The 23,228-nt window shown below is 53.2% G+C and overlaps 6 protein-coding genes across 7 annotated transcripts; 3 read left to right on the forward strand and 3 right to left on the reverse strand.

Moving 5' to 3' along the window:
- Window positions 1–9,082: 9,082 nt before the first annotated feature.
- IUM83_09505 (uncharacterized protein) lies at window positions 9,083–9,394 on the reverse strand (the record flags this gene model as incomplete). The annotated part of the gene is made up of 1 exon (XM_067933949.1): window positions 9,083–9,394. One exon carries the CDS (start codon window positions 9,392–9,394, stop codon window positions 9,083–9,085), a length of 312 nt encoding a protein of 103 aa, XP_067797042.1.
- A 2,743-nt stretch (window positions 9,395–12,137) lies between these two features.
- On the forward strand, window positions 12,138–13,664 carry IUM83_09506 (uncharacterized protein; the record flags this gene model as incomplete). The annotated part of the gene is made up of 1 exon (XM_067933950.1): window positions 12,138–13,664. One exon carries the CDS (start codon window positions 12,138–12,140, stop codon window positions 13,662–13,664), a length of 1,527 nt encoding a protein of 508 aa, XP_067797043.1.
- Window positions 13,665–14,343: 679 nt separating this feature from the next.
- IUM83_09507 (putative methyltransferase C3B9.04) lies at window positions 14,344–15,141 on the reverse strand (the record flags this gene model as incomplete). The annotated part of the gene is made up of 1 exon (XM_067933951.1): window positions 14,344–15,141. The coding sequence occupies one exon, from the start codon at window positions 15,139–15,141 to the stop codon at window positions 14,344–14,346; it is 798 nt and encodes a 265-aa protein (XP_067797044.1).
- A 78-nt stretch (window positions 15,142–15,219) lies between these two features.
- IUM83_09508 (uncharacterized protein) lies at window positions 15,220–16,476 on the forward strand (the record flags this gene model as incomplete). Its single annotated transcript, XM_067933952.1, has 1 exon — window positions 15,220–16,476. The coding sequence occupies one exon, from the start codon at window positions 15,220–15,222 to the stop codon at window positions 16,474–16,476; it is 1,257 nt and encodes a 418-aa protein (XP_067797045.1).
- Window positions 16,477–17,174: 698 nt separating this feature from the next.
- Window positions 17,175–17,969, forward strand: IUM83_09509 (putative methyltransferase C3B9.04; the record flags this gene model as incomplete). Its single annotated transcript, XM_067933953.1, has 1 exon — window positions 17,175–17,969. One exon carries the CDS (start codon window positions 17,175–17,177, stop codon window positions 17,967–17,969), a length of 795 nt encoding a protein of 264 aa, XP_067797046.1.
- Window positions 17,970–18,648: 679 nt separating this feature from the next.
- On the reverse strand, window positions 18,649–20,592 carry IUM83_09510 (uncharacterized protein; the record flags this gene model as incomplete). Of its 2 annotated transcripts, none has more annotated exons than XM_067933955.1 (1): window positions 18,649–20,592. In XM_067933955.1, the coding sequence occupies one exon, from the start codon at window positions 20,590–20,592 to the stop codon at window positions 18,649–18,651; it is 1,944 nt and encodes a 647-aa protein (XP_067796930.1). The 2 variants fall into 2 exon arrangements, with proteins under 2 accessions (XP_067796930.1, XP_067796929.1); XM_067933954.1 differs by having other exon boundaries at window positions 18,649–20,175.
- Window positions 20,593–23,228: the final 2,636 nt, after the last annotated feature.

Here is a 23,228-nt window from a genome sequence, read left to right on the forward strand (position 1 = left end):
CTCGTTGTTTGTACGAGAAGCGCACGTTCACGACGCGCTGCTCGGTCTTCACGATGGCACCTGTTGCCAGTCGTACCTCCAGAAGACTTCGAGGTGTATCTACCTCCTCGAAGTCAAGTCTCGACAGGCTTCGTAGTCGAACAAAGTTGTTCGACGCGCCTGAGTCTACCAAAGCTCGAAGAGAGTCACTCGCTCTCTTCGAGTAAACCTTCAAGATGACTAGGTTCGGCCTGTCATCTTGTTTCTTGCAGTGAGAGCTGGTCTCACTGGGGGCTGCAGTCCTTAGTGTCGCGTGCCCGATGTCAGCACGCGCGACTGCATTACCAGTAGGGCGCCCCGCGCCTACTGGATGTTCGCGTTTTTGTTGGTCCGCGGCGATGCCTAGCATCGCCACGACGGCCACCTCCAGGGGCATGGGAGCTGTACACTCCCGTGCAAAGTGACCGATCCTTCCGCAACGGAAGCATCACACGTTACCTCCCTGCTGCTGGTAACCAGCAGTTGTTGCGCTCGAGAGGTCCATTGGCTCCGGACCTCCCGTCTCGCTACCGGGCGCGGTTGCGGCCTCGGTACGTTTACATGGAGTTTAGCCTGCCGCAGGCTAAACTCTTCTTGCATGGCAAGAGTGATTGCAGCTTCGAGAGTACTCGGGTACTCTCGGAAGAGATAGGTCTTTACAGGCCCATCTCTAAGCCCTTTCATGAACGTGACGACCTTGGTCGCCTCGTCAATCGGGTTAGTCACGATATTTGATACCAAATATCGTGCGCTGCGCGTAAGCATGGACGTCATGCTTACCCTGCTGAAGGTCGAGGAACTCCGCCCTCGACCGGAACTCGTTTGCGGGGGCTCAAACGCTTGTTTGAGCTCCTCTTTAACACTTCGTACGTGCTGAAGCACGTAGGATCGGAGAGTCGGCGTCCATACGCCCAACTCCTTGCGCGTCCGCCAAGGCAGGACATGGCGAACGCGACCTTCGACAGCGGGTCGACGATGCGTCGAGCCGCTATGGCTGTGTCGAGTTCGACAAGCCATCGGAGGAGAGGCTCGCCCTCTCTTCCCACGTAATTGCTTACGCTCAACTTTAATGGTTGAGCACGCGGTGTCGTCCCTGACGACGCCGTCACTGAGGAAGCAGCGTCACGCTGCTCCTTCATGATGAATCCCAGAGCAACACCATGTTGCTCCGTCGGCGATAGCGTACGCAGCATTGTAGCTATCGCCGCTTCTCCAATGACTGTTGACAGTCGTTGGAGGGCCTCCCACTCTGGGTCAGACAGGTGGGGGCAGTCAGCGCGTGCAACATGCGTTGCAGGCGTGTTGGAGCTCTCCATGGGCACCTCCGTGCTCATGTGGTTCTCGGCTCCGCGTTCGTACACCTCGTACGAACGTCAAGCAGTCGGTCGTTGGACGGACTACAAAGTGCTACCAGGTGTAGTGGGTCTAACTTGACTCACTACTTTAGCTTACACGTTGCGCAACGTGTATGAGGAAGCGTAAGTACTTAGTAATTACTTAGGTTAATTATATTTGAATACACAAATATAAGTTAAGTAACAAAAGGATTCCAAGTGACTTAGAATAGGTAAAATGAGAACTGTATTGTTTGTAAATTGATCTTCCTCTAAAAGCTGCTAAAAACTGTTTATCATCTATGAAAGGGTTGGCAGCGGCTGGCTGTCAGAGCCCCGCTAATGTGCATGTCTCTGATTGGTAGAAAGATGCTGCTTTCTACCAATAGGATCTTTGGGTATGTGTGGACCACTCTTTGTGGTGGTCCACTTCAATGTATCCATCGGTGTGTCTTACACCAATGTGAGGAAGTATCCAAAACGTTTAACAGATAACCTATCTGTTAAATTCACAAGTGGCTTGCAGCCACTTGTACGTGTAACCCCGTTACACATTGTGGTGGCCCACTTCAATGTATCCATTGGTGTGCCTTACACCAATGTGAGGAAGTATCTAAAACCTTTAACAGATATTTATCTGTTAAACCATAAGCGGCAATTGTCATGCACAAGTGACAGTTGTCACTTGTGACCGTTGTCATGCACAAGTGACTGTTGTCACTTGTGTGTGTAACCCCGTTACACCATCCCCCCGTTAAGCTTAGACGTGTCGGTCTCGACACGTCAATTAATATTGACTGCTTGTCAATTGTTTGTGCTGGGGATTTCCGTGCTCATCCGCAATGAGCACGATCAAGCTGAAGACCACCATTGTAACAGAGTAAACTCTCTGTTGCTGAGTACAATGCGCGGTAGCGCGAGGTGCGCCGCTACCACGGGGACAGGCAATACAGTGTCTGTGTACGATTCTTCGATGTCGACCGCGTCTGTGTGTCGACATCTCTAAGCGAATTTCTGTTGCTTACCGTGATCGGGTAAGCAAGCGCCAAAGCACTTCGAGTCCTTCTCGAAGTGAGGCAAGTATTAGCAACTCCACGCTGTTGCGGTGGAGGCTGGTGTCCGTGCGTCGTGCGCACTGTCCGTCCAGGTGGCGGTGCGTATTAGCAACCGCGACCACAACAGGTATACTATATGTATACCTGAAAGCTTCAATGATCTCCGTGCTAATTATCTAGCACGAGAGTCGTCAGGCGTTGTAGATTACTACAGCGCTCGCATTACGTTCTTGCTGGTAGTGCGTGTTGGGTTTCGTATTCCTTCACCATGTCCGGAACGTCTTCCATCAGGACGTTCCGTGGTTCCCACGTGTCGTGTTGGGGAGGGAAACCTCTCCAGCGAATGCGAAAACAATCCGGACCTCGGATTGTTTTCCTATGATCAACAATTCGCTGGACGATCCAGCGAATTTCTCCGCGTGCATCTCGCAGCTGTGGCGGAGGTGGTGGAAACACACCCCGATGGTCAACGCCGTGTTGACCTTCATCTCGTGTTGCTCCACGACCAGGTGACGGTCGTGGAGTACCTTCAGGGCGCGGCGGTTGCCGCTCTGTACCTTTGTGCCCCGGCTGTGGCGGTCTCCCAGACCGCCTTGAAAGTGCCGGTCGGGCTGTAGGCCCGACAGTATTAACTGCTCCAGCGCGACTACACGCTGGAGGGGAGGGTTTCCCCTGCCGAGTCTGTCTCTTCGGGTCAGACGAGCCATGTGGCTCGTGCTGGAGGTATGGCTTCAGCCGTCCGACGTAAAAGGTCGGATGGAGGCGCATGCTAGACGGTATGTCTAGCGTGTAAGCGTTGCCGTGCCGTGCCAACACAGTGAACGGCCCGATGAAGCGCGGAGCAAGCTTGCTTGCTCCGAAATCCGAAATTGCATGTTTAGGCAGGTTTTGAGTAGCTAACAAAACCAATGAACTAACTTTGAATTCATTTGTGTTGCCTCTGCCCACATTGTCTGCGTTCAGCTTCTGTTGGTCAACAGAAGCTGCTATTGCGTCTTGGACAAACCGAATTACGGCTTGTCTTTTGGTGATGAAATTGATTGCATCCGAGCTGAAGTCATTCAGCTCGTTCTCCGCTAGAGTCCCGGCCTCTGCGTGGTTCTTCGCGGTGTCTGCGCCCTGCGCATACCCATTTGGTTTGTTCATTGTTGCAGCTGACACTGTGCAAGTGTCAGCGGTTTTCTGCGGCTGCTGTGCTGCAGTCGTAGATCCTCCCCCCACTTAAAGTGGGAGCCATCACTCCGAGTAAACTCGGTAGACGTGGATGCCGCATGGCGTTCACGTAGAACGGTGTATGCCAGGTCGAGACATGCACTGAGTTATTGATGGCAAACTCTGCCATCGATAAGCACTCGCTCCAGTATTGGAACGAGTGAGCGTAGCTCTTCAGAATGTCGACGAGCACGCGGTTCACGCGCTCGGTTTGGCCGCCCGTCTGCGGATGGTCCGCAGTCGACAGTGAAAGCTGGCTTCCAAGAAGTGTAAACACTTCTTGCCACAGGTTCGCTGTGAAGCGTGGGTCTCGGTCCGACACAATGTCGGTCGGCATGCCATGGTGTTTGAACACCATGTCAACGAACAGACGGGCCGTCTGCTTCGCGGTCACCTCTGCCGGCACCGCAGCAAGATGTACCATCTTGCTGAAGCGGTCGACGAAGACCACAACACCGGTATTCCCTCCGCTGTCCGGGGGAAGACCAAAGATGAAGTCCAAAGATATGGACTTCCAACACTCCGGCGGAGTCGGTAGTGATTGTAGCGGAGCCTGCGCGAATGGCGCAGGCTTTACGCGTTGACATACCTCGCAAGCACGGATGTACCTGCGCACCCACTTATACTGGTGGTGCCAGTAGAAGTCACGCGTGAGAAGGACGTATGTCTTCTCACGTCCGAGATGTCCCGCAGTCGGGGCATCATGATATTCGTACATGATCCTGAGTCGCAGGTCATGATCGTTCGGCACGACAACGCGGTCCGCGTTGTCGTCGACTGCATTGTAAAGCAGTAATCCATCGTGCACTCGAAAGCGGTGTGCACGCGCTCGAAGGTGATTGGGCAACTTCTGACGGGACTCGTCAGAAGGCGCTGTGCCGTAGGCCAGCAAGAGCATCTTGTCCGCGTCGTGCGCGTACGCGGCCTTCACATCGCCCAACAGAGACGATGTGGGTTTGCTTGATCGCATGACGTCAATGGCATTGACGTCAGTAGCTTCTGCGTAGTCCGGCCGACGTGATAACGCGTCGGCCACCACATTCAATCTTCCGGGTTTGTATTCGACCCGGAAGTTATACTCCGCAAAGAATGAGAGCCATCTCACCATTCTTTGTGATATGTGTGGTGACTTCACTGCAGTGCGCAGTGATGCATGGTCGGTGTAGACCACAAACGGTCTACTTCCAAGCAAATACACTCGGAACTTTGCGAGTGCGTATTTGATGACAAGGAGTTCCTTGTCATGTACCGGATAGTTGCGCTCAGCTGGCTTCAGCTGACGCGATTGGTAGTAGACGACACGATCACGGCCCTCGTGATCGTGCTGCATCGACGCGCATCCGATCGCGAAACCGGATGCGTCACACACTACGTGAAATGACCGATCTTGGTCAGCCACTGCCAAGATCGGCGCCTCAGTCAAGCCCCGCTTGACTGCATCGAATGCCTTTTGGCAATCGGGTATCCAATTCCACACGGCTTCTTTCTTAAGAAGTTGTGACAGCTGGCGGATCTTGCCCGCGTAATCCTCCACGTACTTGCACAAGTACGTAGCCAAGGCAAGGAACTGTCTCAGTTCCTTGACACTTGAAGGCGTTGGCCATTCATTGATCACTCTGACCTTTTCCGGGTCAGGGCGAACGCCATTTTTCCCTACGAGACACCCGAGGACGGGTATCGCGCTCGCCCCGAAGATACACTTCTTCAGGTTCGCGTAGAGCTTATGCTTTCGCATAAGCTCAAGTAGTTTTCGGAGATGCACCCTGTGCATCTCTACGTCGGACTTTTCGTCCACAGCCCTGCTGTGGATGAACACATCATCGAAGTAGCTCGGTGCGAAGTCGCGCACCGAGCGCATCAAGTGCGTCACGCACCTGTTGAAGGTCGCAGGGGCGTTCTTAAGCCCCTGCGGCATTACTAGCCACTCCCAGAGCATGCCACTCGGCGTGCTCACTGCCGTGAGAGGGATGTCGCTCTCACGCATTAGGATCTGATAGAATCCATCTCGTAAGTCGAGAGCACTGTAAACGGTGCTCCCGGCCATCGAATCGATGATGACATCTTTTCCTGGTATCGGCGTCTGCGCCGGTACCGTAACATCGTTCAGCTTATTATACGCATGAACGATGCGCCATCCGCCCTGTGGCTTTTTGACACAGAACGTCGGAGCACTGTGCGGGGACTTTGCTTCCCGCACTTGTCCTGCTTTGCGACGACTTTCAAAGAAGTCGTCGATTGCTTTTACTTGCTCTCGCGGCAGTGTCCACTGCCGCGTGACGCAGTACTTCGTGCCCGGCACGAGATCAATCTCGTGCTGAATTCCCTTATCCTGCGGAAGCTCCGCAGGGATCTCTTCCGGGAATACGTCTTTGTACTCCCTCAATATTTCGTAATAGGGACTCGACTTCAGCGAGTCCCAGCCTTGTTCCTCGAATCGCTCTCGCTTCGTCTTCGCACTGAGAGTGTCTTCACTCTCAGTGGTACTTCCCATGAAGAGCTGTCTCAGCTCTTCGCTCTCGCTCTCCGTTCTTTCGCTGTTCGAAAGAATGCAGACCTGCTCGATGCGTCCATCGTGCAAGTCGCGCGTGAAGCGCTTCCAGCCCATGACTGGAAGCGAAGTCAACTCCGACGCCGTCGTCGGAGGATTAGCGAGTTCCATTTCCTGATACTGGAACCCAGTATCGGTACGCGTCAAGACGTTCAGCGTCTCAACGCCCGGCGTCACCGCCTCTGTCTGCCCGGCAGACAGTTCTTGTAGCGTCTCGGTCCCTGACCGAGACTTGCGCAGCGTTCTTTGCGTGCGCCGTCTTCTTGTTGTGCGGAGCCCGGCTCCGCACGGTGGTTCTTCTGGTCCAGGCCCGGCCATGGACGGTTGTTCGCCGGCGGACCCTGTCTGCGGGCGCGCGATATCAAGCTCGGCTTGATCGCATGGCGCTTCGTCGTGCAGCCCGGCTGCACGACAGCATGCAAATTGCGTCAGTGCGGTACATTTGCAACCGTCCGCACTGTTTGCAGCGTCAACTCCCGGAGTTGACACGCCTTTGTCACCTCGACGCCAGTTATTGGCGGAGCCCCTCATCACCGAGGGTGCGTCGACTCCCGGAGTCGACGCGTCGTCATCGACCTGACCTCTTCGGGTCAGGGACTGTCCCATGCGTACTTGAACGCGAGTGTTGGTTCCCGGAACCGACATATCCTCATCTTCCGACGTCGGCAGCACAGCCGACGTGGATCCCACTTGTGCGCATCCTCGCGCACCCCTTGGGCATTCCGGGACAGCAGCATTAAGCGCTGTCTCGACTGGCGAGTCGCGCGCACCTGCTGGTGCGTGCGCTGCGGTAACAGGGCCATCGCTCTCTGTTCCGTTGTCGCGACCGAGGCGCACGAGCGTGCGCTTCTTCCAGTCTATCACCGGATCATGCCGTGCAAGCCACGGCATGTCCATTACCACGTCGAACTTATCGTCCAGGTCCAGGACGATAAAGTGTTCGACAAACACTTGTTGTTTGTACGAGAAGCGCACGTTCACGACGCGCTTCTCGGTCTTTACGATGGCACCTGTTGCCAGTCGTACCTCCAGAAGACTTCGAGGTACATTTACCTCCTCGAAGTCAAGACTCGACAGGCTTCGTAGCCGAACAAAGTTGTTCGACGCGCCTGAATCTACCAAAGCTCAAAGAGAGTCACTCGCTCTCTTCGAGTAAACCTTCAAGATGACTAGGTTCGGCCTGTCATCTTGTTTCTTGCAGCGAGAGCTAGTCTCACTGGGGGCTGCAGTCCTCAGTGTCGCGTGCCCGATGTCGGCACGCGTGACTGCATTACCAGTAGGGCGCCCCGGGCCTACTGGATGTTCGCGTTTTTGTTGGTCCGCGGCGATGCCTAGCATCGCCACGACGGCCACCTCCAGGGGGAATGGGAGCTGTGCACTCCCTTGCAAAGTGACCGATCCTTCCGCAACGGAAGCATCGCACATTACTTCCGTGCTGCTGGTGACCAGCAGCCGTTGCGTTCGAGAGGTCCATTGGTTCCGGACCTCCCGTGCTCACTACCGGGCGCGGTTGCGACCTCGGCACGTTCGCATGCAGTTTAGCCTGCCGCAGGCTAAACTCTTCTTGCATTGCGAGAGTAATCGCAGCTTCGAGAGTACTCGGGTACTCTCGGAAGAGATAGGTCTTCACAGGCCCATCTCTCAGTCCCTTCATGAACGTGACGACTTTAGTCGCCTCGTCTATCGGGTTGGTCACGATGTTCGAGACCAAGTACCGTGCACGCTGCGCGTAAGCATGGACGTCATGCTTACCCTGCTGAAGGTCGAGGAACTCCGCCCTCGACCGGAACTCGTTTTGCGGGGGGCTCAAACGCTTGTTTGAGGTCCTCTTTGAACACTGCGTACGTGCTGAAGCACGTAGGATCAGAGAGTCGGCGCCCATACGCCCAACGCTTTGCGCGTCCGCCAAGGCAGGACATGGCGAACGCGACCTTCGACAGCGGGTCGACGATGCGTCGAGCCGCTATGGCTGTGTCAAGCTCGACAAGCCACCGGAGGAGAGGTTCGCCCTCTCTTCCCACGTACGTATTGCTTACGCTCAAATTCAATGATTGAGCACGCGGTGTCGTCCCTGACGACGCCGTCACTGAGGAAGCAGCATCACACTGCTCCTTCATGATGAACCCCAGAGCAACACCATGTTGCTCCGTCGGCGATAGCGTACACAGCATCGTAGCTATCGCCGCCTCCCCAATGACTGTTGACAGTCGTTGGAGGGCCTCCCACTCTGGGTCAGACAGGTGGGGGCAGTCAGCGCGTGCAACATGCGTTGCAGGCGTGTTGGAGCTCTCCATGGGCACCTCCGTGCTCATGGGGTTCTCGGCTCCGCGTTCGTACACCTCGTACGAACGTCACGTAGTCGGTCGTTGGATGGACTACAAAGTGCTACCAGGTGTAGTGGGTCTAACTTGACTCACTGCTTTAGCTTACACGTCGGGCTACGTGTATGAGGAAGCGGAAGTACTTCGTAATTACTCAGGTTAATTATATTTGAATACACAAATAAAATTTAAATCAGGTAAGACTCCAAGTGACTTAGAATAGGTAAAATGAGAACTGTATTGTTTGTGAATTGATCTTCCTCCTAAATCTGCTAAAACTGTTTATCATCTATGAAAGGGATTGACAGCGGCTGGCTGTCAGAGCCCCGCCAATATGCACGTCTCTAATTGGTAGAAAGATGCTGCTTTCTACCAATAGGATCTTTGGGTAGGTGTGGACCACTCATTGTGGTGGCCTACTTCAATGTATCCATTGGTGTGCCTTACACCAATGTGAGGAAGTATCTAAAACCTTTAACAGATATTTATCTGTTAAACCATAAGCGACAATTGTCATGCACAAGTGACTGTTGTCACTTGTGTGTGTAACCCCGTTACACCGCGCCTGCCAATTCTCAACTGAGCGGTCATCGTTCACCGCAGCTTTTGGGCCAGCTCGTGCTGCTGACCCTTCAGATACGAGATATTCGCCGCCATCCACCACCAGCCGTCCATTCCGGTAACCGTCGCCTCGGCGCGACCGCTCGCTGCCAAGATCGTGTTCGTGCGGTCCTCCGTGCTCGCCACCATCTGGATCCAGCAACTCTCTGTCGCGAACCCATACCAGCCATTCTCGTTGACCACGCTGGGCTCGTCGCCCAACTCATTCGGCAAGTCGCCGCTGTTCGTCTCCGCCGTCCAGCGACCCTCCGTCACTAACTCGTGCCAGCCGTTCTCGTAGACCATGCTGGGCTCGTCGCCCAACTTGTACGGTATGTCGCCGCCGTTCATCTCCGCCGACCACCGTGTCGTGGCCACGCTCTACCGGTGCCTCATTACACATGTATTGTCGTGTTTGCTGAACAATCAGTGTTCTTAAAGCAGGGTAATCCGCTAGCAGTTGCCGGAGTCGTGGATATCATGGTTTGAAGAACAAGGCACGTCTCCATTAACCGGTAAACTAACATCTGCTGGTTACGTTTTAGTACAGTGCAGTAGAGGACCAACCTGCTCATTTATTAACAAGGTTGCTGCGCTTCGGCAGGGAGACCTTTTTTCTAAGCTTACTAGACTTTTTCCTTGGAGAATAAGATCTGCGTGATCAGCATGTTCGGGCGAGGAGGAGGACGTAGCAGTAGAATACCATGTCTGTAGCATGTCTGACTAAAGCGAAATACATGGACACTCCAATTGTTACATGTGTACCTCCTGCATGCCTAGTTTGGAATTTGAGCCGTTTGAATCGAACTACCTAATCAGCCTAATCAGGATGCCTATTTGTTGTCAATTAGGTAGATAGGTATTTCTGTCTAATTTTGAGAGGCCTGCCTCGATGGGATTCAGAATGGGGATGTACGGACCCAGCCCCGTAGCAGTACCAGCCTGTTCCCGTCGTGCGCAGTTCTGGTCAGCGTGGCTGCTCACCAAACACTGGTCTGTGATCGTTTTGACGCCAAAAGTTTGCGCCTTTCACTTTGCTTGGAACGAGTGATGGGCAATATTGGCTCAACTGGGAAACGTCTTTTTTTGTCTTGACCTGCCGTATTTTGTTTTCGCCAGCTCATCCCCTTTCACTTTGATTGGCAAGTACATGTAGCTTGGGAAATGGTGTAGAGTTAATCTGCCCATACAGTATCAATTAATGGTGTTACACGTATTTTAATAAATGGGCTGATATGGAGACTATACAATACGACTTGCCGCGAGTCACGCGGCGGAACGTACATACATACACATCTATGACGTATTAAATGCATACATACACGTACGCCGGTTTTCTTTTTCTGTGTGCTCGTGCCATTGTACCTGGTGACGCAGCATTCGTGAAGCATTGCGAGACGCTCATTGGTACGATGGCTGTGGATACAGTGTCAATATGTTTTTCTTCAGCAAAGCATTCACGTCGTGCCATGGAGTTGGTGAGGAGAAAATAGCATAAACACCATAATATGGGATCATATTATGATCCCTGATGAACACAATTAAATGCGACCCAGCACAAACCGGGAAGGGGCGACTATTAATAAGGCAAGCATTCCAGGGAGCCGCGCATTGCACGTGCCAGAACATGTTATCTTCATAGCGCGAGCGAAGCGGGCGCCCAGCCACGCTATTGTGGTTACCCGCGATTTGTTGTGCTGGTCAGGTCCGTTCGTAGGTGAGCTATTTGCACGCTACTGTATTAATACAGTCTTGCACTCAAGTCCCACGGTTTGAGTGTTACTGCCTTGGCAGAAAAACGCCGAATACTGTACGAATACTATATACATTTTGTCGTACTACTGTAGAGTTTAATTGATGGTGTTACATGTATTTTAATAAATGGCTGATATGGAGACTGTACAATACAACTTGCCGCGAGTCACCGGCGATACATACACATACACATATATGTATATGTACATACATACGTACCCCGGCTTTCTTTTTCTGTTTGCTCGTGCCATTCTCGCGGTTGTACCTGTGACGCAGCATTCGTGAAGAATTGCGAGACGCTCATTGGTGTGGTGCCATGGAGTCGGTGAGCCATTTGCACGCTACTAACACAGTCTTGCACTCAAGTCCCACCGTTTGAGTGTTACTGCCTTGGCAGAGAAATACCGAATTCGAATACTATGTACCTTTTGTCGGCCCATACAGCCTGATTTGGTGTTAAAAGCCCTGCTTCTTGTGTCCCGGCTCATGGCGTTGGGACACTATTTTAGAATAAAAGAGTCAGACCTATACAATGTTCAAGTGTAGAGGACAATGTGTTAAACAAATACTTTTGTGCGCACCGAATTTCACGAAGGCAGAATATAGCTATGTGATTGGCTAAATGAAGCTGCATGCGCAGACAGGGAGTACGAAGGAATGCGGTACCACATGATTGAGTTTGAGATTGGGGTGGCAACTCGCACTGTACAGTACTCTTGACCACAACCCGGTGCACGACAGCAGGGATTCCGAAAGACCACCGGGAATTCAACTGGCACAATGGGCTCATTCTTCTTTTTGCATTCTCGGACACACACCAGCTCGAGCCACATCACAAAACGCTACGTGCCCAGGCCCCAATCACAAACACTTCAAGATGGTCCGGTCAAGGGTGGCGTTCATCCTCCTGACAACTATTGCCGCCGCTACCAGCACACAAGCCATCAACTTTGCCTTCTGGAACGATGACGACGATTCCACTCCTTCGCCCGGTACGAGCACGGGCACCGAGACACTGTCACCCGAAGCGCTCAGGAGTATGATGGGCTCCGACTACATGGACGCCGTCAGGTCTTTGATTTACTCAGGATCAGACTCGTTGGCAGAGTCAGAATCGGACTCGGGGTCAGGATCATACTCGTCGACTGGGGCTGAATCCGCTTCCGACTCGCCTTCTTCGTCCGATTCCTCCGAATCCTCCGCTTCGTCTTCGGCTCCCAGGATTCCTTCGACAGCGCTTCTATCGCTTTCAGGCTCCTCTTCGTCTAACTCCGAGATCCCTCCAGTAAGCGCCATGGCAACGCCTTCGACTGCCGTAAGCAGTTACCCATCGACATATCGCAACTGGGTCGGACCATGGAGCCAATCCGCTGATTCCGCGTGCTATCGTGAAGCACACATCATGAAGACGTGCCCTAGTAACTATGACCGCAACGAGTTGACCAGCACGTGTTGGACGGAATGCCCGATGGACTACCCCGTGGAGTGTGGCATGCAGTGCATCCAGCAGAACAACGATTGCGGTCGTGAAACTGTTGCCAAGGTGTCCGCCGTGGCCATGTCCATTTTGAGTTCGGCCAGCTTCGGCGTGTTTGGTACGCTGGCAAAGCTAGGCAAGACGGTGTCAACGGCGGTGAATTGTGTCAACATGATGCTGGTGGCAGTGAGAGCTATCGTCCGATTCACGCGTAACCAAATGGTGCACGACCCGCAAACGTCCCAAGAGAAGCTGCTGCTGCTACTGTACCAGACGAACTTTGTCGTTGCAGATCTACCCGCCGCGATCTGGGTGTGCCAAGGCAAGAAATACCCTGACGGCCTTAGGTTGACACGTGGCCTGCTGCCCGCCGCTCAGTATATCCTATTGCTTGTGCTCAGCTACGACGACGACATCGTCTCTAGCTGGGAGAAGTTCAAGGCCTTCCTGATCAAGGCCAACTTTACTGAAGCTGCCAATGAAATCACGGAAGGTGAAATCTCAAGCCTGCAAACAGGCATGGAGCAGAACACGACGTGCGGTGACCAATTGCGATCGCTGACAAGCCAGGTCTGGATGACGGTGAACGAGTACCGTGAGAAGAACCCGAAAATCAAGGAATCTGAGATCCGCCTGAAAGTCAGCCAGTCCGATCTGATGCTGTACGATGTCGCCACAGTGACCAACAACTGCATGAGCCAAATGATCTCCGAGTCTACGGTGGCCACCGCGTACAAAACTCGCGAAACTCTTCGCAAAACGTTTGGAGTAATGATCGACGACCTCATCAAGTCTGGCAAGAGTGACAACGGCACGTCCATGGCCGCGAAACACGCCGCTTACGTGTGGTTGCGCAACGCTATTACCTTCGTGTCAGTCGCGTCAGTCCTCATCGACCCCACAGATCTGTCGACCGTGTTTGCTGAATACCTCCAGACTATCTGCGGACCCACGCAGTTCATGGGAGAGATCGACGATGGAACCGAAGCCGCCACCCTGGGCTTGAACGCGCTGAAGAAGGCATTCAAAAACAGCACGCTCTCGTGGACCAGGAAGGGCGACGGCGCTGTCATTATTAACTTCAAGAGTAAGGACACCAAGGACGTGACAGTCAACATCATGTCTGGCGGTGACAAAATCGACGAAGTTGCCGTGAAAGCTGGAGGTACGGCCCAGTGGAAGTCAAATGTCACAGCCCTGGGTGGCAAGACGTTGTACCTGGACCGCTGGCGCCCCGGTTTCTTGGGTCTTCCTGGCACGGGCGGAGGTTCGCTGGTGATGTGGATTCCCATTTCGCGCGAGGGCGGCCACTTGGAGCTCAACGCGCAGCTCAATGTGAGCTAGAATATGTTTGTTATTAGTCGTGAAATATGAAGCCTCTCAATGGCGCTAGAACTCGCCATTGGTTGTGAAAGAATTAGCGAGATAGAAGCATGCACCGCTATACAGTACTATAAAATACTACGTACTTCGAGGTAATGTTGTGCCATTCTTGCAATATCTTACTTGGACAAAGTAGTTATATGATATAACGATACTGCAGCAGTTTGCTGCGGTTAATATTTGAGTGGTCGTCCCAAGAACCGGCAGGTGAATTCAATCGCATACAGCTTCATTACCTCGCAGCGATTATTGCACCATGACTTGCCCGGGTACAGGCAAGCGCACCCTGGACTTGCATCGACAGTCAGTGTTGCCTAAGCACCATAGCTCAGCAGCGAAGGCACTCGCATCTGTAAAAAAGTTCCTCCCTCTTTTAAAAGAAACGAGGAAGCGTGAAAACTATTTATTCGGCAGAAGCGCCGCTGGCTTCGCTTTTACCTTGCCGTGATCATCAGGCTCGTTTCACAGGTTGACCATGACGACCGGGATTTGACGTTCAACTTTGCTGACAACGTCGACAAGGTCGACAAGGTCCCGCATGGAAATGTATCTATACGTACAGAATTAAGCATGAAGCTCCACTCCCGACACAGCACCAGCAGAAACCCACCGTGTCTCTAAACACCTTTTTGCGTATGAATTACTTCTCCTCCCCCGTCTCCTGCTCCTCTCCCTCAGCAGCGCCGCTGCGCCCTGGCTTGGCGACGATGTAGTAGGTGGTGCCGAAGTGGAAGCGGCGCACCGTCTCGACCTCGAGCCCGGCCTGCTGCACCAGCGCCAGGATGTCCCGGTTCCAGTGGCAGCCCCAGCGCTGCGCGTGCAGGGGGGCGAACTTGTCCAGCAGGCCCGAGAGCCACGCGTAGCTGCTGCGCCCGTGCTCCAGCAGCAGGACGCGCCCGCCCTCGCGGCTGCACACGCGCCGCATCTCGCGCAGCGCGCGCGCCGGGTCGTCCATGCTGCAGAGCCCGAAGGTGTCCACCACCGCGTCGAACTGGCCGTCCGCGAACGCCAGGTCGTCCACGCGCATGACGCGCAGCTCGCAGCTGGCCACGCGCTGGCGCGGCACCTGCTCCACCTGCTCCAGCATGGCGCGACTGAAGTCCGTGAGCACCACGGTCGCGTCCGCCGGGTAGTACGCCAGGTTGCGGCCCGTGCCCGCCGCCACCTCCAGCACGCGGCCGCGCGCGCGCCGCAGCAGCAAGTGCCGCAGTAGAGAGATGCCCGTGAGCCGCTCGTCCCACTCCACCTCGCGGTCGTAGCGTGCCGCGTTCGCCTCGAACACCTGCAGGCGCCGCGCGTCGTCCATGCGGTCGGCGTCGGCACCGTCGCCGCCCTTGCGCGGGTCGTACAGCGTCACGTACGTCGCGAAGGCCACGCCCGCGTAGAGCGCCGCGCCGCCCAGCAGCACGCCCGGCCGCCGCAGCAGCACCGCCGCCATTAGTTTCTGGAGTGGTTGTGTGTTTTCGTTGGCCACGAAGCACAAGATTCCCACAAATTTGAGGTTCTAGCGTTGGTCATGGCGATATTCGGCACTGCGACCTTCGGCGTGGTCGGTGAACTGGTGAAACTGGGCAAGAAGCTGACCTGGGCCGTCAAATGCACGAACCAGTTGCTGCTGGTGATGAGGGGTATCATCCGTTATGTCCGCAACGTCAAGACCGAAGACCCGCAGACTTCTCAGGAGAAGCTCCTGCTCATGCTGTACCAGACGAACAACGTGGTGACCGACTTGCCCATGGCAATCTACGCGTGCATGGGGAAGAACATCCCTTCCAAGTTGCATCTATCGCAGATCGTGCTGGCCACGTCGCAGTGGATGCTTCTCCAGGCCCTCACTTATGACGACGACATCATTTCCAGCTGGGGCAGGTTCCGGGCTTTCATGAAGGGGGCCAACTTCACCGACGCTGCCGAAGAGATCACGGACGGCGAGGTCGAGTCGCTTGAGACGGCCATGAAACAAAATTCGAGTTGCGGTGGCGACCTGAAGTCCTTGACCGATCGCGTCTGGATGACCGTGAATGAATACCGAGAGGAGAACCCCTCCATCACTGAGGACGAGCTGCGCCTAAAGACGAGCGAGTCCGACCTGGTGCTGTATGACGTGGCGACGGTGACCAACACCTGCATGCAACAATTGATCTTGGAATCCAGCGTGGAGACCGCCTACAAGACGAGAGAAACGCTCCGCAAGACTTTCGGTGTCATCATCAACGACCTCATCAAGTCCGGAAAGAGCGACAATGGCACGTCGTGGGACGAGAAGATGGCCGCCTACAAGTGGATTGAGATGGGGCTCTCCACGATCTCCGCCTCGATGATCGACCCGACAGACATCGCGACGCTGCTGTCCGAGTACCTTCAGACGGTCTGCGGGCCCACACAATTCATGGGCGAGATCGATGACGGCACGGACGATGCCACACTCGGATTGAATACGCTGCAAAGAGCCTTCAAAGGCAGCTCCAGCTCTTGGACGAAAGAGGGCGACGGCGCAGTCATCATCACCTTCACAAGCGCCGACACGAAAGACATGATGGTGAATATCATGTCGGGCGGCGACAAGATCGACGAGGTCGACGTCGCAGCAGGCGGCAACGCGCCTTGGACGTCGAGCGTCACTGCGCTGGGCGGTAAGACGTTGTACCTGGATCGCTGGCGTCCGGGTTTCCTGGGTCTTCTCGGCACGGGAGGAGGGTCTTTGGTGCTGTGGGTGCTGAGAGCAATAAAGGGAGGCCATCTCGAGATTGAAGCGAAACAAAACGTAAGTTAGAGTCTACAACCAGTAGCAAAGAAAATAATCAATACATTGTGAACGGTTGGAAGAATCACGTAGGCGATTCTTTCAACCCGTGACAGTCGGACTGTAACGCGCAAGCGAAAGCTTGACGCTTTGTAGTCCAGAGTGTGAGCCGATAGCGAGGGTGTATGTCGCTCCGGCTTTTGTCCATTATTACACGTTGACGCACTTACAGCTTGTTCTCTGAATCTGATGGTCCCCGGGCATTCGACGCACAGCACGCCGGGGACTGTACCCGTACTTGTATCTCCGGGGTCACTCACTCCGTTCATTACTGTCGCGTGGGCGATACAGACTTCGTCCCGGGCAACCAACCTACGGAACCAGCTCCGGTGTTTCCGACAGTAACTTTCTTTTTTGACGGTTTGTTTTTGACGGTTTGTTTTTGACACTGTGTTGAACCCATTCACATGTGCACGCCAAAAAATTTGGTCTGACCAAAAATTGACCCGCTGTTAGGGATCAGTGTTGCAGTCTTTTGCAACCGCCTCATACATGTGCCAAAATTGCCAAGATGTTGATACTTTCAGTCGATTGGCTAAACGTTTTAACCACAAACTCGCACACATGGCACCAGTTTTTGCACAACCTCGAACCTCAAATCTTGTGAGTTTTTGTGGCCAACGAAAACACAAGTTCACCCCAGAAGTCACTACTGCTGCGGCTGACTAATGGCGGGGGTGCTGCGGCGGCCGGGCGTGCTGCTGGGCGGCGCGGCGCTCTACGCGGGCGTGGCCTTCGCGACGTACGTGACGCTGTACGACCCGCGCAAGGGCGGCGACGGTGCCGACGCCGACCGCATGGACGACGCGCGGCGCCTGCAGGTGTTCGAGGCGAACGCGGCGCGCTACGACCGCGAGGTGGAGTGGGACGAGCGGCTCACGGGCATCTCTCTACTGCGGCGCTTGCTGCTGCGGCGCGCGCGCGGCCGCGTGCTGGAGGTGGCGGCGGGCACGGGCCGCAACCTGGCGTACTACCCGGCGGACGCGGCCGTGGTGCTCACGGACTTCAGTCGCGCCATGCTGGAGCAGGTGGAGCAGGTGCCGCGCCAGCGCGTGGCCAGCTGCGAGCTGCGCGTCATGCGCGCGGACGACCTGGCGTTCGCGGACGGCCAGTTCGACGCGGTGGTGGACACCTTCGGGCTCTGCAGCATGGACGACCCGGCGCGCGCGCTGCGCGAGATGCGGCGCGTGTGCAGCCGCGAGGGCGGGCGCGTCCTGCTGCTGGAGCACGGGCGCAGCAGCTACGCGTGGCTCTCGGGCCTGCTGGACAAGTTCGCCCCCCTGCACGCGCAGCGCTGGGGCTGCCACTGGAACCGGGACATCCTGGCGCTGGTGCAGCAGGCCGGGCTCGAGGTCGAGACGGTGCGCCGCTTCCACTTCGGCACCACCTACTACATCGTCGCCAAGCCAGGGCGCAGCGGCGCTGCTGAGGGAGAGGAGCAGGAGGCGGGGGAGGAGAAGTAATTCATACGCAAAAAGGTGTTTAGAGACACGGTGGGTTTCTGCTGGTGCTGTGTCGGGAGTGGAGCTTCATGCTTAATTCTGTACGTATAGATACATTTCCATGCGGGACCTTGTCGACCTTGTCGACGTTGTCAGCAAAGTTGAACGTCAAATCCCGGTCGTCATGGTCAACCTGTGAAACGAGCCTGATGATCACGGCAAGGTAAAAGCGAAGCCAGCGGCGCTTCTGCCGAATAAATAGTTTTCACGCTTCCTCGTTTCTTTTAAAAGAGGGAGGAACTTTTTTACAGATGCGAGTGCCTTCGCTGCTGAGCTATGGTGCTTAGGCAACACTGACTGTCGATGCAAGTCCAGGGTGCGCTTGCCTGTACCTGGGCAAGTCATGGTGCAATAATCGCTGCGAGGTAATGAAGCTGTATGCGATTGAATTCACCTGCCGGTTCTTGGGACGACCACTCAAATATTAACCGCAGCAAACTGCTGCAGTATCGTTATATCATATAACTACTTTGTCCAAGTAAGATATTGCAAGAATGGCACAACATTACCTCGAAGTACGTAATATTTTATAGTGCTGTATAGCGGTGCATGCTTCTATCTCGCTAATTCTTTCACAACCAATGGCGAGTTCTAGCGCCATTGAGAGACTTCATATTTCACGACTAATAACAAACATATTCTAGCTCACATTGAGCTGCGCGTTGAGCTCCAAGTGGCCGCCCTCGCGCGAAATGGGAATCCACATCACCAGCGAACCTCCGCCCGTGCCAGGAAGACCCAAGAAACCGGGGCGCCAGCGGTCCAGGTACAACGTCTTGCCACCCAGGGCTGTGACATTTGACTTCCACTGGGCCGTACCTCCAGCTTTCAAGTCAACTTCGTCGATTTTGTCACCGCCAGACATGATGTTGACTGTCACGTCCTTGGTGTCCTTACTCTTGAAGTTAATAATGACAGCGCCGTCGCCCTTCCTGGTCCACGAGAGCGTGCTGTTTTTGAATGCCTTCTTTAGCGCGTTCAAGCCCAGGGTGGCGGCTTCGGTTCCATCGTCGATCTCTCCCATGAACTGCGTGGGTCCGCAGATAGTCTGGAGGTATTCAGCAAACAGGGTCGACAGATCTGTGGGGTCGATGAGGACTGACGCGACTGACACGAAGGTAATAGCGTTGTCCAACCACACGTAGGCAGCGTGTTTCGCGGCCATGGACGTGCCGTTGTCACTCTTGCCAGACTTGATGAGGTCGTCGATCATTACTCCAAACGTTTTGCGAAGAGTTTCGCGAGTTTTGTACGCGGTGGCCACCGTAGACTCGGAGATCATTTGGCTCATGCAGTTGTTGGTCACTGTGGCGACATCATACAGCATCAGATCGGACTGGCTGACTTTCAGGCGGATCTCAGATTCCTTGATTTTCGGGTTCTCCTCACGGTACTCGTTCACGGTCATCCAGACCTGGCTTGTCAGCGATCGCAGTTGGTCACCGCACGTCGTGTTCTGCTCCATGCCTGTTTGCAGGCTTGAGATTTCACCTTCCGTGATTTCATTGGCAGCTTCAGTAAAGTTGGCTTTGGTCAGGAAGGCCTTGAACTTTTTCCAGCTAGAGATGATATCGTCGTCGTAGCTGAGCACAAGCAATAGGATATACTGAGCGGTGGGCAGCAGGCCACGTGTCAACCTAAGGCCGTCAGGGTATTTCTTGCCTTGGCACACCCAGATCGCGGCGGGTAGATCTCCAACGACAAAGTTCGTCTGGTACAGTAGCAGCAACAGCTTCTCCTGAGACGTTTGCGGGTCTTGCACCATTTGGTTACGCGTGAAACGGACGATAGCTCTCACTGCCACCAGCATCATGTTGACACAATTCACCGCCGTTGACACCGTCTTGCCTAGCTTTGCCAGCGTACCAAACACGCCGAAGCTGGCCGAACTCAAAATGGACATGGCCACGGCGGACACCTTGGCAACAGTTTCACGACCGCAATCGTTGTTCTGCTGGATGCACTGCATGCCACACTCCACGGGGTAGTCCATCGGGCATTCCGTCCAACACGTGCTGGTCAACTCGTTGCGGTCATAGTTACTAGGGCACGTCTTCATGATGTGTGCTTCACGATAGCACGCGGAATCAGCGGATTGGCTCCATGGTCCGACCCAGTTGCGATATGTCGATGGGTAACTGCTCACGGCAGTCGAAGGCGTTGCCATGGCGCTTACTGGAGGGATCTCGGAGTTAGACGAAGAGGAGCCTGAAAGCGATAGAAGCGCTGTCGAAGGAATCCTGGGAGCCGAAGACGAAGCGGAGGAATCGGAGGAATCGGACGAAGAAGGCGGGTCGGAAGCGGATTCAGCCCCAGTCGACGAGTATGATCCTGACCCCGAGTCCGATTCTGACTCTGCCAACGAGTCTGATCCTGAGTAAATCAAAGACCTGACGGCGTCCATGTAGTCGGAGCCCATCATACTCCTGAGCGCTTCGGGTGACAGTGTCTCGGTGCCCGTGCTCGTACCGGGCGAAGGAGTGGAATCGTCGTCATCGTTCCAGAAGGCAAAGTTGATGGCTTGTGTGCTGGTAGCGGCGGCAATAGTTGTCAGGAGGATGAACGCCACCCTTGACCGGACCATCTTGAAGTGTTTGTGATGGGGACTGGGCACGTAGCGTTTTGTGATGTGGCTCGAGCTGGTGTGTGTCCGAGAATGCAAAAAGAAGAATGAGCCCATTGTGCCAGTTGAATTCCCGGGGGTCTTTCGGAGTCGCTGCTGGCGTGCACTGTGTTGTGGTCAACGATAGGAGGCAAGGCGATTTGCGGAAGAGAGGTGATGGTGTTGCTACTGCAAGGGATCGAGCCGGTCACCGCAACGCCATCTTTAATTTTAATCCAAAAAGTAGAGAAAAAACAGACGGGCAGCCATTGAGAAAACACTTTGGGAAACCAGCAGGTTGTAACGCTATTTTTGAGCTAAACGCTGGTTCAGTACACATGTATTCTGCTTGCTTTACGCTTCCATGCTTCCTTCTGCATGTTCGCGTACGTATACCTAATGTGCGATGGACATACCATCGCAACGTCTCATTAAGGATCGCTATCGGTTTAACATGATCTCAACTTTTGAATTACAGGTCGATCGAAACGAAGGTTCAAGAGCACATGGCAGCTGAAATTGGAACGGCGAAAACCACAATTCGCGTGGGCAAGAGTCCTCGTCACCCTCGTGCGCCGCAATACATAACCCGGATAGATGAAGTCCAATGCATATTGCATTACAGGAGAGAGAAGTCCCCCGCGTTCAGTTTTATTATAAACAAAACAAATCACTCATATGACTTGTCCTTCTGCAGCTGCGACTCTGGTTCAGAAAGTATTTTCAACCTATATACCAGTGAAAAAAAGTACACTCGGTAAGAACGACTATTAACAACACAGCATCTCGAACTCGGGTACATGTATTAATACAGTATTGTCAGTTCGTACTAAAGATCTTGCGAATTGAAGATTGACATCATTTGGCAAGGTACATGTATTGTGAGTTCGCCCATTTTGCTCCTTAATCGATGGCTTAGTACCCCGATTTAGCTCGATCGATTTGTAAGTGGATCATGAGCCCCATTATTAATACCTTGGTCTGCATATCGGAGAGGATGTGCAGATTAGGCAATTGATTTACGCAAGAATTGTCGATAATATCGATGTCTAAATTATTATAGACACGCTTGGAGAAGAATGCTCGGTAAATACTTTCAAGAAGTTAAGTGGCAACAATGTACCAAAACACAAAAACAACAAACAGGAATGCTCGGCAATTGTGCGGCCAGGCGATGCATGTGCATTTGGTCACGTTCAAAATGGCATGTCTATAAAGTGTGGGTCTTTAATTTATACTACAATTATACATATTTAATAATTTTTATTATATAAATGGGGTCACCAGCTGCCCCGTCAACGATCGCGTTCGGGATCTGGTCGTTCCTCTGCCACGTCCTTGTTTTCCTTTATCGGTCAGTTTCTTCTGAGGGATTGTCATTCTGGATGTGTTTCCCTCCGTACATGGCCAAGATGATGTGGCAGGGTGGATATGTGAATCCCGTTGAATATGCAAGAGGCCCTTGACGGGGACGTCGGGCCCCTGGAGAAATACCTGAATCAAACGAACGCGATAACATGTGAAGATCGTTAGTATTGGTCCTCACCAGTCCGCGGATCGAAGCTGCCGGTGCACTACATCGTTATCGAAGCACTACATTTAAGTGTTCAAAGCTCTGCCTAGTTCAATTCCTTGTCGAATCGCAGTACACTGGAACTGCAAATTTGTACCGAAACATGTTCCATCGCAAAAAGAATGCTACTGTATGTATTTTTTGCGGTGAAAAATTAATTTCGACTAAAGCATCTACCTAGAGATACAGACATGTAGTTCCGTCGCCTTGATGTGATACCCTGTTGACCGTCATCGTAGTATTAATTCTATCAACTGCTCTTGTATTAATGCACAATAGGTTAATACAAACGGTAAGTTGCCAAGACATCACGATTTTGACGAAGGTGTAGGGTATAGCTTCCCACTGGTGTGAATGTATTACACACTTTATTCCTACGACAAACGTTTGAATAGCTGCACGGAAGGTATCAAGGCGGTTTTCCATTAGTCCAATTTATTATGCAAGATGACTAAAACTACCATTTACTATTGCAGCAATACCAGTATTCACTCTTGTCATAAAAAAATATGAAACAAGTTTCTCAAAAGGAGCCTTCTAGCTGCTGTAAAAGAAATCAACAGGGCGCTAAAGATTGTCGTCCTGATCAATTCTCTGTTTAGCCCAAACACAAAAGGATCAATAGATTGCTTTACATTCTGGACTACTTAAGTAGGTCGATTGTTTGAAACAAAATTGAATATTTCAATATTGAAACAATCTATCCGTTGTCTATCCGAATTTATCCACTTTTCGTTTCGGAGTAATTATTGCCACATGCGTGTGTGAAGCTTTTATACGTGGAGCATTTGTGGCTTTACTGTTTGGGCATCTTTTACATTGCTGATGACTGGGTAACGTTCAAGAATTTTTTTTATAAAAAAATCGAAGAAATAATGAATTTTAGATATGAGGATTGCATCAGAGAACTAACTACCTATATAGAAAACGCTAAGAAGTCTGATAAATTCAATAATATAAATCACCTTATCTTATAATTGCTGAAACGACGGGCTATGCATAGAGTTCTGAGATATCCGAAATACGTTCGCCAAAATCCTGCTTC

The sequence above is a fragment of the Phytophthora cinnamomi genome (assembly GCF_018691715.1).
Source record: "Phytophthora cinnamomi strain GKB4 chromosome Unknown Contig15, whole genome shotgun sequence".
In the NCBI taxonomy this organism is placed as follows: Eukaryota; Oomycota; class Peronosporomycetes; order Peronosporales; family Peronosporaceae; genus Phytophthora; species Phytophthora cinnamomi.